General features: G+C 43.8%; 1 protein-coding gene across 1 annotated transcript in view; it reads left to right on the plus strand.

Moving 5' to 3' along the window:
• The first annotated feature begins 6,168 nt into the window (after positions 1-6,168).
• The window catches only part of EPHX4 (epoxide hydrolase 4), a 30,125-nt gene continuing 21,462 nt past the window's right edge, over positions 6,169-14,831 (plus strand). The window contains exon 1 of the mRNA XM_075286576.1: positions 6,169-6,475. Coding sequence (XP_075142677.1) covers positions 6,230-6,475 — 246 coding nt within the window. The 5' untranslated portion in view covers positions 6,169-6,229. The remainder of the gene's footprint in view (positions 6,476-14,831) is intronic.

Raw genomic sequence — 14,831 nt, forward strand, 5'->3', positions numbered from 1 at the left:
CCTGTCCCTAATGCATCGTCTTATGTGATTTATGTATACTACATTATCAGGGGAATATACTGTAGCAGACCAATGCAATGTACACTACCGCCCAAAATATCCTCAACCTGGAAGACCCAGTCCTCCATACCACCCATCACAAATCTGCATAGGATACAGAGGGAGTGATGATAAATTGCATGGATCACAAGTCAATAAGTAATGAAAATTCTTGATAAGGAGACCCCATTCAGTCAACCCTATGTGTGTGTCATTATGGTACTTTATATTGTGTGGAGGGGAAAATGTTGCGCATTATACTGTGTGGTGAGGAAACTTGGGGACATTATTTTGTTGTGGGGATCTTTGGTATGACTAAAGGGGGGCACTTTCAGAACAGCCTGGGGTCCATGGTACCCTTAATCGTCCCCTGATCACCTCTGTATCTATGAATGACGGTCTCTGCCCCACTCACAGACCAGACTTCCAGTCTCTCCTGACACAGTAACTGTCTTCCAGGGTGACAAGGGTCAACTCGCCATACTGACTGCCCCAAGGTGCTGTGAAGATAGTCCTTATACAGAGCCCATTTGCTCCAATGTAAACTAAGCACAGGTAGGGAGGGGCATACCTCAGAAAGTACCGAACTCCCCTTGTGGTAGAACAACCTTTCACCTCTATGAATTGCATCTGCAAAGAAAACCCTGAATTACATACTTTGCACTACCAATGGTCACACAGCATACCCGGACTCGAATGAACACTGTATCTCAGGGGGTGCTATGGTGGAGGGACACTGTGTATGGCCATCAACAATCATACAGCTAAGGTAAAGGTAAGTTTAACCTTCACCACCTTACATACCAGCCTAACCTCCTGCAGTATACCATGTGGCCTCCGCCTGCACCAGATATTTAATTTGGTGATTTATACGCTGTGTAGCCTTAATACCAGACTGATGTAGGAACTAGTAATAGGCCCAAATCTACAAGAGCTAAGATGTTAAAGGGGTTACCATCTTCTAAAGTGATGAGAATGACATGGGAAAACGCTAATGTACTACTGTGGCTCCTGTACAGGATTTCCCTGCACTGCAGCTCCCTGGTTACTGTACATGGCATCTGCAGCACCGCTCTATTCAGGTATATGTAGCTGGCTGCATTTCCCTGCACAGTCAGGCCTGGAGTGCAGCTGTGCAGGGACAATGAATGATTTCATGCACTTTGATGGGAGGGACTGACATAGCACTCGGCTCTCTCCCTGTCCGTCCTGTAGAAGTAAATGCAGCAATGGCACCACATTCTCACTACTACTTCATTCATGAAGCTGATTCTGGACCCTCTGTTCTGGTGAAGGCCGTCAGTCCCAGCAGTTGAACCTACAAACAAATGCACATTATAGGCCGGGGTCCCACACTACAAAAACGCTCAATTTTACATTACCTGCAAAGTGGATGGGATTCTGTTTAATACCGTGCACATGTTGCAGAAAAATATCTGCAGTCTTAGGTGCTGTATTTTTGCAAATTGCAATATGTCAATATGGCTGGTGTTTTCCGTGTAGGTAAAATAGGAGTAGAAAGTCTGCAGAGGAGAAGTCTGTGGACTTTCTGTGAAAAATATTTCAGAAAAAAACACCGGTGTATTGGCTGCTGTCTTTTCAGCAGTGTTTTTTTTGGCTGTGACTTTCTACATGGGTCTTTGGCCTTAAAGAGGTCCCTTCATGTACTTTAATATGTGCCATGTAACATACCGCTGTAAGACTAAGGCCCCACGTTGCGGAAATGCAGCCTTTTTTTGTGGCGGTTTTTTGAGCCAAAGCCAGGAGTGGATTGAGCAGAAGGTAGAAGTGTAAGAACTTCTTATATATTTCCCATTCCTCTTATAGCCATTCTTGGCTTTGGCTCAAAAAAGGCTACAAAATCTGCAACAAAAAAAAGCTACGTTTCCGCAACGTGGGGCCTTAGCTGTGTGATGAATTCAGCACATGGTCCGTTTTGTAGGTATGTGCCCCAGTGCAAGAGAGATTGGTACTGATATCACTGCAGTGAGCCTGGTCCCTTTGATGATGCAGGGGTATCTGTACCAAAACTAACCACACCAATATCTCTGGCATCAGGGCACAAACCAGCAAAACTGATCGCATTGACGCCCAATGTTAGAGGATGTGAAAGGTCTTTAAGATCCATCCATGTTTTTGTGGGGGAAATCCTTTCAAAGCAATCTGTACAGGTCCCCAAATATGCTAAATAGCATGTAAATTAGGCTGGGGTCTCAGGGTGTACTTGCAATGAGTTAGCCATTAGCCAGTAACTAACCCGCTGCAACATACAGCAGTAGCATAGTGGATGAGATTTTACTATGGAAAAAAGATTAGCACAAAGTGACCTGTTCTGTGGGTTAAAATAATCAGGAGATTCCCTGTAAATCCTGCAGGTATCCTGACTCAAAAACCACCCTGTTACCCCAGGCAGCATTCAGGGAAAACCCGCTGCTGAATATCCATGGCTGCAATTCAATGTGTCCGCCCTATGTGACCTCAACCTAATGCTGTAAATTGTATTTGTAATAGTGTCAATGAACCCCAGTTATCTAGAGTCAAGTGTGCGCTTGCTGATGTACAACCTGGTCCAAGTGTGTCACCTCTACAGCTGCATCAAGTGACGGTGAATAATGACCGTGTGATGTGCATTTCTTTAACGGACATCACCGGGCAGCAGTATATATAGTGTGTCTGAGTGGGGGCTATTGTAAATGACCGGCAAAATATAGTTCATGCTCTATTCTTATCCATTTTCATGGATCCCGCTATACACTTATAGGGGTTCCGTGAAATCAGGTGCCCCATGGGTGCAAGACGGCTGTGAAAAATTGATGTATTTCACGGCCCTTTTGAGCCTCACTTGTATGAATGTATGAATGTAGCCTTATTCAGAGTCAGACATCTGTCTGCTGGTCAAGATATCCAAGATCCGCTTTATCTTCCCTTGTACAGTGATCTAGAATCAGGTGTATGCTGTCCCTCCAAATATTCATATACAATCATGCATCTAGGGTCAGATATTCTATAAAGCGCTCTCCTATGCAATATGAAGAAGTTTCCTTCAAAACATTGGATAATCCATAGATTAAGGCCTGGGCCCCACGAGTTCGAAACGTTGCATTTTTCCTGCACGGGAAACGCCACGGGAACAAATTGCAACGTTTTACAATAATTGCAAAGTGGATGGGATTCATGCGAATCCCATGCCCACTTTGCTGTAAAATCCGGAGCGTGGACACGCTGCGATTTCCAAAACCGCTGCGGTTTTGGAAATCGCAGCATGTCAATTATATCTACGGAAACCCCGGTGGCTTTTCCGTAGATATAATGGTAACAGAAAGTCTGCGGTGGAAAACTCTGCAAAGTTTCAGTTCAAAGCGCTGTGGGAAGAACCGCGATGTGTTCCCACTACGGTTTTTCCTGCAGCGCTTTATAGCTGCGAATCATCCCGTGGGGCCTTAGCCTAAATGGTGGTTAATGGTGGTTTCACGCCGGTGACCGTTTGCAGTCTCTCCACCGTGAAACTGGACACAAAATCAGGCATGCAGGACTATGCGTCCTTCCAAAAAACACAAAGGGCGGACAGCGGCACTAGTGTGAACGCCCCCTTATCCTCATCAGATTATTTAGGTTATTGAATGTATACAGGTCAGGGGATAGACGCTAGGGTAAACCCATGTGCGATTTGTAACCTACTTCAACCATCTCCAAATACTTATCTAGCCATTCCCGAGGTGTATGCTAGTCCTAAGCCTCATGGCCAGGTATACACTGATATGTTTATATACTGCTAGGATTTGGCATAATTTAATGATCAGGAAGGGTCTGACCGCTTGGATTCCCACAGATCCTAAGAACAAAGGAGCGGCGCTGTATTACTCCTGATCAGATGCTGTACAGAGAACATGTGGAGCAGCCGCTCCTGTGCCGGAGACAAGATGTTCCAACGAGAGGCTTATTTTCTGGCATAGAGGCTTTCTGCTGTCCAAATCTGAGTTATTGCATATTCTAGACATATTTCATAGTTCGCTAGAGTTAGACTAGGTTCACATCTGCCTTGTCATTTCCAGTTTTCTGCTCCATTATAGTAGCAAATAAGGGAATATTATGGAGAACTGGATCCAACACAAGATGGACAATATTGAATTGTAATCGAGTCTCTTCTATCAAAAAATATAACACAACGGCTGAAAGCTGAGCCAGATGCCTGGAAATAATGGCTGAGGCATAAGAAAGCTGATGTCAGCTGGTTTTGTTGCGGCTGGGTCTATTGCAGGATGTCTGTTATGGGAAATCTCACAGAAGACCCGTCCTGTGTGCCCCTAGCCTATGGGGCATGGGGGGATATTAGGGGCAAGACAATGTAGACTGGATATGCCATAAGTATTATTTCCATCAGCAACCATTCATTCCATTAGCAGGAGATGAATTCCTGCACAGATGGAGATGTCTAATGATGTTCACAAGTTGAACTGTAGTTAATAAACAGCATAAGTCCAGGGCGCAACGGGACATAAACGCCGCGATTTGGCCAGAGGGGAGACGCTGCAGGAAAAATCGCGGCATTTTACAGTGCAAGCGAAGGGGATGGGATTCATGCGAATCCCATCCCCACTTTGTGGAAGAAGTCGCAGCGTGGAAACGCTGCAATTTGCAAAGCCGTTGCGGCTTTGCAAATCGTAGCATGTCAATTATATCTACGGAAATGCCAGCGGCTTTCCCACAGAAATAATGTTAAGAGAAATTCCGCAGAGGAAAACTCCATGAACTTTCTCTTCAAAGCACTGTGTGAAGAACCGCAAGAAGAAACCGAAAGAAGCGCTGCGATTAGCCTTAGACCAGGTGCACACAGGGTTTTTTGGTCCGAAACCGCCTCAGGTTCCGGACCAAAATACGGGTAGCTGTGACTGGATATTGGTGCAGTGCATGGGCATCCAGTCGCGCACTCGGCTCCGGATTAGGCCCAAATGAATGGGCCTAGTCGGGAGGGAGTGTCTCTAGGCGGATGTCACAAGGCAAATCCGCCTGAAAGAATGAGCATGTCGCTTCTTTTTTTGGTCAGGATTTCGAGTTGGATACGGCCTGACGAAAATTCCCCATGTGAACTTACCCTAAAAGGTCATTCTGGCAATGATCAGGTTAGGCCTGGTTCACATCTGCATTTGGTATTCCATTTGGGACGTTCGCTTGGGGACCCTCCGAATGGAATACCGAACACGTTAAAAAGCGGATAGCTATGAAACCACCTGGACCCCATAGACTGTAATGGGTCTGTATGTTTTCCACGTGGTGTCCGCACGAATCATGCAGAGAGAAAAGTGGCGTATGATTTGTGCGGAAAACATATGGACCCCATTACAGTCTATGGGGTCCATGTAGCTTCTTATCTAACTGCTTTTTAATGTGTCTAGGTTTCCGTTTGGGGGGTTTCCAAGAGAACTCCTCGAACACGTATGTGAACCAAGCCTAAGAGCCAGGAATGTCTTAAAGATTTTTTTTTTTAAATAATTTTTATGTATGATTTAATGGGGCTCTACCACCAACAAAAGCACCTGTATACTTCTTCACCACCTGTATACTGTTATAGGGGCAATTAGTATGACCCAGGCTCACTGCCCTAATTAGAGCTCAGTCCTGTAACGAGCCGTGCACCTGCGTGTCCATCACATGACCAGAGACTGGTTTTTAACCATTTGATGTAAACAATGGATGACAGCAAGCAGAGATCTAGAAAACTACAAGGAATCAATATAGCAAGTATACTGGAAAAGTAGAACTATGCAAAATATGTGACATGTTACATACATGTGACATGTAGCCTAACAGTCTCTACAACAGCACATACATGGTATAGAAGGGATATTGTGAAGGCAACATCTGATAGTTATTAAATCACATGTATAAAGGAATAATGCTCTTCTCCCCAGGTGAGAGATGTCTGCACTATGATTGATACAGATCTGTCCATCTCATTGGCAGCCCTATACCCTTTGCAGGTTTGGTGCTCCTTTAAGCAGTGCAATCCTCAGATGCAGTCAAGGTTGTCCCATTCTCCTCTTCCCCTTTAAGAGGCAGCATCAGCAGTGTCAGTGCACTGAGCTGTAGTCACTCCCTCTCCTCCTCCTCTTGCTTTTTCTTCCCCTTGTTTCCATGACTTCTCGCACAGCTCTCCTTGCCACTTGAGGGTGTCCTCTGTGTCTCCAGCTGGATGCCTGGGCACAGCATGGCGCTCTTGGTGGACAGCATGCTTGCCCTGCCAAGCTGCCTGCGTGCTGCAGCCTTCTGGACCCTTGTCTACTCTTACTGCCTGCTCTGCGCCTGCACTGCGCTCCTCAAACTTTTCTGCAGCATCCTGGTCAGGCCAAGGAGGACCTTCCAGAAGAACCCCAGGGAGGTCACCCCAAGCTGCCTCAATGACCCCTTCCTGGGCACCCATTGCTATGTCCGGATCAAGGTAATCTCTGCACCCCATTATTATGCTGCACCCCCTGACTCATTCCACACCTTGCACATGGAAAACCCTGGAGTAACTTCAAACTTGTATACAGCATGACTCCAATCCAGCCTGCAACTGCTGCAGCACTCTGTGTAAGTCATTATGGAGCCTTATTCTGCAGAGCTGTCAATAAAAGCTCCTGACATGTATCAATAAGATATTGACACATCCATAATGTTCTCTGCTGTGGTCATGTTGGATACAATGTTCCTAGAAACCCCTGGCCCCAGATCCTGCATGCTCTGCACCCCTCTGCTAGTCACATTGTATTTATATAAATGTTTCCAAACACATCCACCTAATATAAATATTGACTCTATATGTATACAATGTAACCTGTGTGTATTCTCTATAGGCTTGTACAAAGATGTCTGTGATAGGCGATGCATTAGCATGATGCCACCATTATTAATAGTAACATTGGCTTCCATAATGACCGTACCCATAAATCATTCATAAATTCTGAGCGCTGTGACACATTTGTCATTTACTCCCTCAGTGCTTGCAGTTTACTATGTCAGAGTGGCTGCTGCTGCTGGCGTCTCACAAGTCACTAATATATGTGTATACACGGGTTACTTTGTGTTCTGTCTATAACAAAGGCTCCTCAGTCATCCTGTAGGGATTCTCTGCATTTTGCTTCTCTAGACCATGTGTAGATTTCCATACTGTCTATGGCGATTGGTTCTCTATAGAATGTTCTGTATTTGCATTAAGAATTCACACAATCCACAGCAACACTAGATGCAGCCGCAGACAGTGATGGATTAACCCCTTAGTCTGCTGCATGCCATAGACTATCATTATCAGTGTTTCCCCGTCTCCCCAATCTCCTCCTTTTGTATGATGTGCTATTTTCCTCTATCCTGTGAGCACGTAGCCGTTTTGCAGGTCACCTTCTTTCAGTGTGTGTTCGGTGCCACGTTAGTAGAATAACAATTCCCGCTGCCAAGTTGAGTGTAAACATGCAGCTAGCCTTTTCATTGAGGCAATTACGGCACCTTAATAGTAATTATCCCTTTAATTGGCATGACAAGTGGAACCTAGCATCCGTGCAATGATTAAGCACTTGACTGGTATTATTGCCACTGGTGATATGGCTTTATACAGTGGCGTTCTGTAAATTTATCTCATTTTTCAAGGTTACTGATGAGTTACGAAACAGCCTATTGTTCACGTAGACACCATTCAGCTAAATAAGCCTGTGTGTGTGTTATCTCCATCCTCAGTAGATCAGGATGGAGATAGAGTCCAATAGTAGTTCTCCTGCCAACACAGATAGAAAGTCACAGCTGGCATTCACATTCAGCCCCAAGTATCGAGCGTACGTTGGGCATTAGACCAAATTATTGGAAGTCATAATGTACGCTTTCATGTGGTGTTCTCTAGGAAAGCTCAGTGACTTGTTTCCTTCTGCTTTATACAATGATAAATGTTGTGCGGTATAAAAGGGATCCCACAATTACAGAATGGGGTGATGCGTCTTGTAGCATTATCATAGGGGGAAGGTTATGTGGATTAATGGGGTGTGAAAAAACCTTTTCAACAATGTTAATGGTTTGCAAACACTTCTATTGGGAACATCTATCAAATCCAAACTGGAAGGTGCAAGTGGTCCTATTACAAAGTCAGTAAGGGTGTAGGGGTGTTAGCCCTAGCTCTTGCTGTTGTAGAAAAATGGTGTGATCCTTCATAGGTAATAGAGTGGGAGTGTTACGCTGAGGCCCCGTGTTGCGGAAACTCAGCTGGTTTTTGAGGCAAAGCCAACAATGGCTGCCAAAAGAATGGGGAATATATAGGAAGTTCTTCTACTTCTGCTCATCCACTCCTGGCTTTGGCTCAAAAAATCGCAACAAAAAAAGATGCGTTTCTGCAACATGGGGCCTCAGCCTTATACACGCTATGGCAAGATGTATTCTAGGCCTTTGATCAGTATTGTGGCAGGTAGTTTAGTGCATGTGGTTGCATCTATTATCTCATCATTATTAGGGAGCCTTCACACGGAGTAAACGCGCGTGTATTTTTTTGCAAAATACACTTGTAAAAATAAGACTCCCATTGACTTCAATGACATTTTACAGGCGTATTTTTACACGTGTAAAAAAAATAATTGAAGTCAATGGGAGTCTTATTTTTACACGTGTATTTTGCAAAAATACACGCGTTTACTCCATGTGAAGGCTCCCTTAGGGAATGCTAATATAAGGAGGGCAGTAAACCCTCATTACCAGTTGTGTTGGGCTTTAAAGGGGTATTCTGGTAAGTACAAGTTTATTTCCTATACACAAGGCTGGGGATACCTGTCTGATCTCTGAAGGCTTGGACTACCACTGATGATGAAAATGGGTCATACATACCACACCATTCATGTTTGTGGGACTGCCAAGTACAGCACTCGGCTATCTCCAGCAAGTCAATGGAATGGAGTCAAAACGCACATGATCAGCCTGTTATCTCATCTATACAGAGCACACAGAACCACGTTCTCTTCAACAGTTTGGGTCCAAGTTGGCAGATCCTCACCAGTCGCCATCCTTGTGGATAGGCAATATCTTGCATAGTCTGCAATACAATGCCTATGTACTATACTGTACGATAAATAAATGCAGCAACTGTGCAATAGGTTTAAATTAAAACAAACAAAAAAAAATTACTCCAAGGAAACAAATTCTGCAGCTGTTTCAGGGATCACACTTGCAGAATGCCATCACAATCTGTAGTGGCTGTGCACGATATCGCCATTGAAGCGAATAGTGAAACTACACTACCAGGCCGTGAAGGGCTGTGCTGGTGTTTTGCATGTGTAAACACTAAAAAGGATTTTCTGGGACTTTAGAATTGATGACCTATCCCTAGAATAGGTGATCAATTGAAGATCTGTGTGGGTCTGACATCCAGGACCCTGGCAGATCAGCTGTATGAAGCTTCCACTTCGCCATGTATTGTCATGGGGCGGAGCTGCGATACCAGTCACAGCCGCTGTACAAATGGTAAATACTGGAGCGGCTGCAGCTCTTGCGCAAATCCTGCAGCCTCTTCAAACATCTGATTGGCCGGGGGCCTAAGTATTGTCCTATGACGATTTGTAAGAGTTGACTTATGCCAAGGATAGGCCATCAATTATTTAGCCTGTAAAACCCATTGAAATTGCAAAATATGAGCGCTGCAGCCCTTTGAAACATCTGATCGGCAAGGGTGCACAGTTTTGCCCCAATCTAATACTGATGAGCTATCCTCTTTAAAGGGATGGTGCAGTTATGGACACTTATCCCCTGTCCTGTGGACAGGGAATAAGTGTTTAATCGCTGGGGGCCCAACCGTAGAGTACCCCAATCTTTAGGAGGATGCAGGACTGGAATTCCACCCAAAGCCTCCTTATGAATGGAGTGTCAGTGCGCTTGCATGAGTGATGCTCCATTCCTTGCTATGGGGTCTCTGTAATCTGTCAGTGCTTGCAGCCCCATAGAAGAAAATAGAGTACTAGTCACACAAGCAAACTTGTGCCCATTCAGATGAAGTCTTTTGGGGCGTTTTGGTCCTGCTGATCAGCTGATCAATACTAGATCTTCAAGGGTTCAAAACTTAGACCCCTGAAGATCAGCTGCTCTGGGACAGTGAGGCTCCAGGTTATTTTACATGCTCACTTGCAAACTGTAGCAGCAGCCTTAGGTACTGCAGCATTCCCCTATAGACTTCAATGCGACTTTAATACACTTTGGTTCTATTAAGTGACCCCCCCCTCCCCCCCATGCACAATATAATATTTTTATTTATTGATTATTTTATTAAAGATACTTTAGACCAAAAGTGTGACTTAAAGCTTCTGGACCCTGATGCAAATAAAGGCTTGGTCTCTACCAGGACCATCCATTTATTACTCATAACACTGTTCCTGGCAGACAAGCTATTGGGCCAATAGTTATTCCCCCGTACAATTGTTTATTTATGACTGATGCACAATAGGAGAAATTTATTTAGTGCACCAGACTTATTATTGTGAGTGCTGGCGGCGGATGCTCCTGAATTATTTTGAGGCCCTGGCCCTTGGCGCAACCTGAATGGCCCCGCGTGCCAGAATTGCAATCTATACCAGCCAACGGTTGGCGCAGAATTCAGGTATAACTCACGCCAGCTTTCTGGAACGAGTTATAGTAAATCTGTCAGTCTTAGGCATCCCCTACCCCAGCCTGCTTTGATCACGTCTTAAAGCTGAAGCCCCACATTACAAGCTCATATTAAGATTGTCTTGAAAAGGAATGGGAAATAGTAATCTCTTACTGGTCCTCCGTTGCCAGTAGTGGCAGGTTTGCTCTTCTATGTACAGTCTTCTATCTTTGTGCCAGTCACAGGGCTCAGCAGTGATCTCTTCACCAACCGCATAAATGATTTACCTACTAGCTCTCAGTCCTTTGACTGAGACTTTTATAGTTAGGCCTCGTTCACATCTGCGTCAGTAATCCGTTCAGGGGAGTCTGCATGGAGTCCGTTCCCCTTCCCGAATGGACTACCGAACACATTGGCAAGAGTGTGCAGTGAAAGCACACGGACCCCATAGACTGTAATGGGGTCTGTCTGCTTTCCGCACGAATCATGTGGGCATTAAATTAGATTGAACTACTTTCCTGTCTGCATGTTCTGTGTGGAAAGCACATGGACCCCATTATAGTCTATGGGATCCGTGTGCTTTCACTGCACACCACTTGTCAATGCATTCAGTGGTCCATTCGTGGAGTCCCCATGCGGACTCCCCCGAATGGATTACCAACGCAGATTTGAACCAGGCCCAAGGTGAACATTTTGAGATCTGCGGCGCCCTGCCCGTGGGTGGAGTAACCCAGAACCTGGGCCTTACCATGGCATTAGGGCTGCTGTTGGACTGCTGGGTTATTCTTCCTGTGCTGGCATTTGTCATGCAAACTGGTGTAGGGATCCTTTATACAGAGGTCACTATGAAGTTGCCATTTGGATTATACAAATGTATCGAAATGTATACTAAGAACCTCAAGTCCATTTTTGTAAACTTTGCAGGGAAGTGCAGAGTAATGTATAATACTGGGATGTGAGGTCCATGGGGGGTTCCTAAATTATTATTTTTTTTAATGTTATACAAAACATTGGGGAAGTTAGCTCAGTAGAAGCAGAAGTGCAGACCCTAACGGTCAAGACAGGGACACAAAACATGCAGCAAACTGATTTATTTAGAAAAAAAATGGGAAAATAAATAAACCTTGACTTCAGGCCCAAAATAAACAAAACAAAATCCAGCCTTAACTTCAGGCAAACCCCCCCCCCCCCCCCCAAAAAAAAAAAAAAAAACCTGCTCATCTGAGCGACTAACTAAACAGAACAGATAACCTAACTATACGTGCAACACAAAGCCACACGAGCAAAACAGCAGTGTTGTCTCACTGTACTCAGGCTTACAGGACAGAACTATGCACCTCCATTCACCCCATGGACCTGTAGTGCAGTGCAGGTTCTGCTTCCTTTTCTGTCCCAGTAATGAGCCTAGGATCTACACCTGGGCTGAGGCCTACTCCAGATCCACCCTGGACCACACATATGTCAGAAACCTGGGGCTGATATACCTGGACTGCAGCACTCTCCCTGTCATCTTCTCACAACACACCTTACCTGGGAACAGTGTTTCAATGTGGTTATGGTATGAGAACTTGATGAAAAATAACCAAAAAAATGTAGTTTATTATTCTGACAAGTTATTTGTTATGCCAGAGAATTATGTTGTTGGGGGGGGGGGGGGGGGGAAATAGTTGGATCACTTTCCAAGTAGTTTTAACTATTTCCTAAATTTAGTAAGGCCTATGATGAATTAGATTATATCTGTAAAGTCACACATACTCAAGCAACAAACAATTGAAGTCTTCATACATGCTTCTATAGATAAGAACATGCACATGTGGTGGGTCGGGGTTGTCCGCTATTAAATGCACATGGATTGTGTCAGAATTTTGCTTGTGCCTCCACAAACCCATACACGTCTTTCAGTAAGTGCAGGCCACGAAACATAAAGGTATAGGACCTGTCTTGGGTTTATTCATGTGCATGGAGCCTAACAGTGAGGGCCTACATTTAGGAGCTATGTGATTCCTAGTGGCCATCAAAATGCGTTACACGAGCCTTCAGATTTATCACCTGAGGGAGATACTGATGCTGGCAACCATACACTGTTCCCAAAACCCTCAGAGGAAAAACATTATATACTAAAAACCTTGTGGGTCATATTGCCTGGGTATTGCAGTCCCTCAAAACAAAATGGAGACCCCTCTAGATAAAAGGGATTACTGTAATGTAATATTTTTTTAGTAAAGTATTTGGGTTTGAAAGGGGCTGCTTATAACAAGAACTTAGATTCTTTCACGTGTCATAAAAGTTCTGCAAAAGACTTCATTCTTGGAGAAGACCATTCCTTTGTCTAGACTAGATTTACCACTTTGAGATGACCACTCCTCTTTCTAGACTAGATTTACTACTTTGAGATGATCACTCCTCTTTCTAGACTAGATTTACTACTTTGAGATGATCACTCCTCTTTCTAGACTAGATTTACTACTTTGAGATGATCACTCCTCTTTCTAGACTAGATTTACTACTTTGAGATGACCACTCCTCTTTCTAGACTAGATTTACGACTTTGAGATGACCACTCCTCTTTCTAGACTAGATTTACGACTTTGAGATGACCACTCCTCTTTCTAGACTAGATTTACGACTTTGAGATGACCACTCCTCTTTCTAGACTAGATTTACGACTTTGAGATGACCACTCCTCTTTCTAGACTAGATTTACGACTTTGAGATGACCACTCCTCTTTCTAGACTAGATTTACGACTTTGAGATGACCACTCCTCTTTCTAGACTAGATTTACGACTTTGAGATGACCACTCCTCTTTCTAGACTAGATTTACGACTTTGAGATGACCACTCCTCTTTCTAGACTAGATTTACGACTTTGAGATGACCGCCCTTTATCTAAACCAGATTATGTTCATATGTTTTTAAGTTCCATCAAATACAATGTACAATGGTCATCTTCTTTGAAAAGACCACCCCTCTGGAGAAGCATTTGTCAGTGCCACTTTAGATGTTCCTTGGATGGTTCCTGTACATGGATGAGAATGGGGGTACATACATATATATATATATATTCTACACAATAATAAGTCAGAGTTATGGGTTGTAAGTCAAATTCTGGGTATTTTTACATCATTTTGACTACTTATGGCATGCATTGGATCTGACGTTAAGGTCGAAAAATCCTACAGTGTTCCCCAAAACAGGCATGTATCTGCCCTAAAGTCTTGTAGTATGGAAAATAATAGTGCAGGCGCTTCCCCGGTGGATGTCGTCTGACTGCGGTTAGTATGCAGGTCACATGTGTTCTTCTCCCTCACGTACTTCCTACTTCAAAGTACAGCACTTTAGCCTGGAGCCTTCTAACACTTCCCACTCTAAGAGAATCACAATTGGGATCTGACCTACATTTTAATATGATAAAATGAATTAATCTATTTATCATCCTCCTATAAATTATATAGGATCACTTCCAAGATGGGAGATAAATTAATCAGTTCCGTTATGGGGCAGGATTATATTAGTGACAACTAGTATCTTATTGCTGGAAAACGTGCGGCCGTTACATAAGAAATACAGATCATTAATAAAGTAAATACTCTTTGGGGAAAGAGCTAAAATATTAAGAAATATGATACGGTTGTGCTCATTAGTCCGAGCACTGGGGTGGCTCAGTGGTTAGCACTGTTGCCCTGCAGCGTTGTATGTGTTGCCTACAGCTATTTTGGTTTCCTTGCACACACCGTTGGCTTTCCCATGTATCGATGTGTCTGCCTAGGACAGGATCCTAGATTGAGTCCCAGTAGGGACAGACACTGACGTCAGTGAATACGTTCTGCATACATCACTCTGGAATATGTTGGTGCTATATTAAAGCGTATGTTAAGTTTTCAAAAATTGGGTCCTATGGTGTAAAATATTAAAATAAGAGTCACATTGACTTATCCCACTGGGAATGTGATGACAGCCAATCACTTACTGTAATGTTGACCATCTTGTGCAGCGACTGAGAAATAGAGACTAAATCCGTGAGTGGTTGGCAGGGAAGCGGAGTGATATTTATTACTTGTGTTACACTGTTCTGAGCCATTTATAACAAATTTTTATAGGTTGGAAAACTCCTTTTAATTATAATAGTTGGTGAGTTTAAATTTTTTTTCCTGTAATGTGTGGATGGGATTAGCCAGAACTGGACAGGAATAGGACTTGCCCTGAGTTTT

Source organism: Leptodactylus fuscus, chromosome 9 (assembly GCF_031893055.1).
Source record: "Leptodactylus fuscus isolate aLepFus1 chromosome 9, aLepFus1.hap2, whole genome shotgun sequence".
Classification (NCBI taxonomy): Eukaryota; Metazoa; Chordata; class Amphibia; order Anura; family Leptodactylidae; genus Leptodactylus; species Leptodactylus fuscus.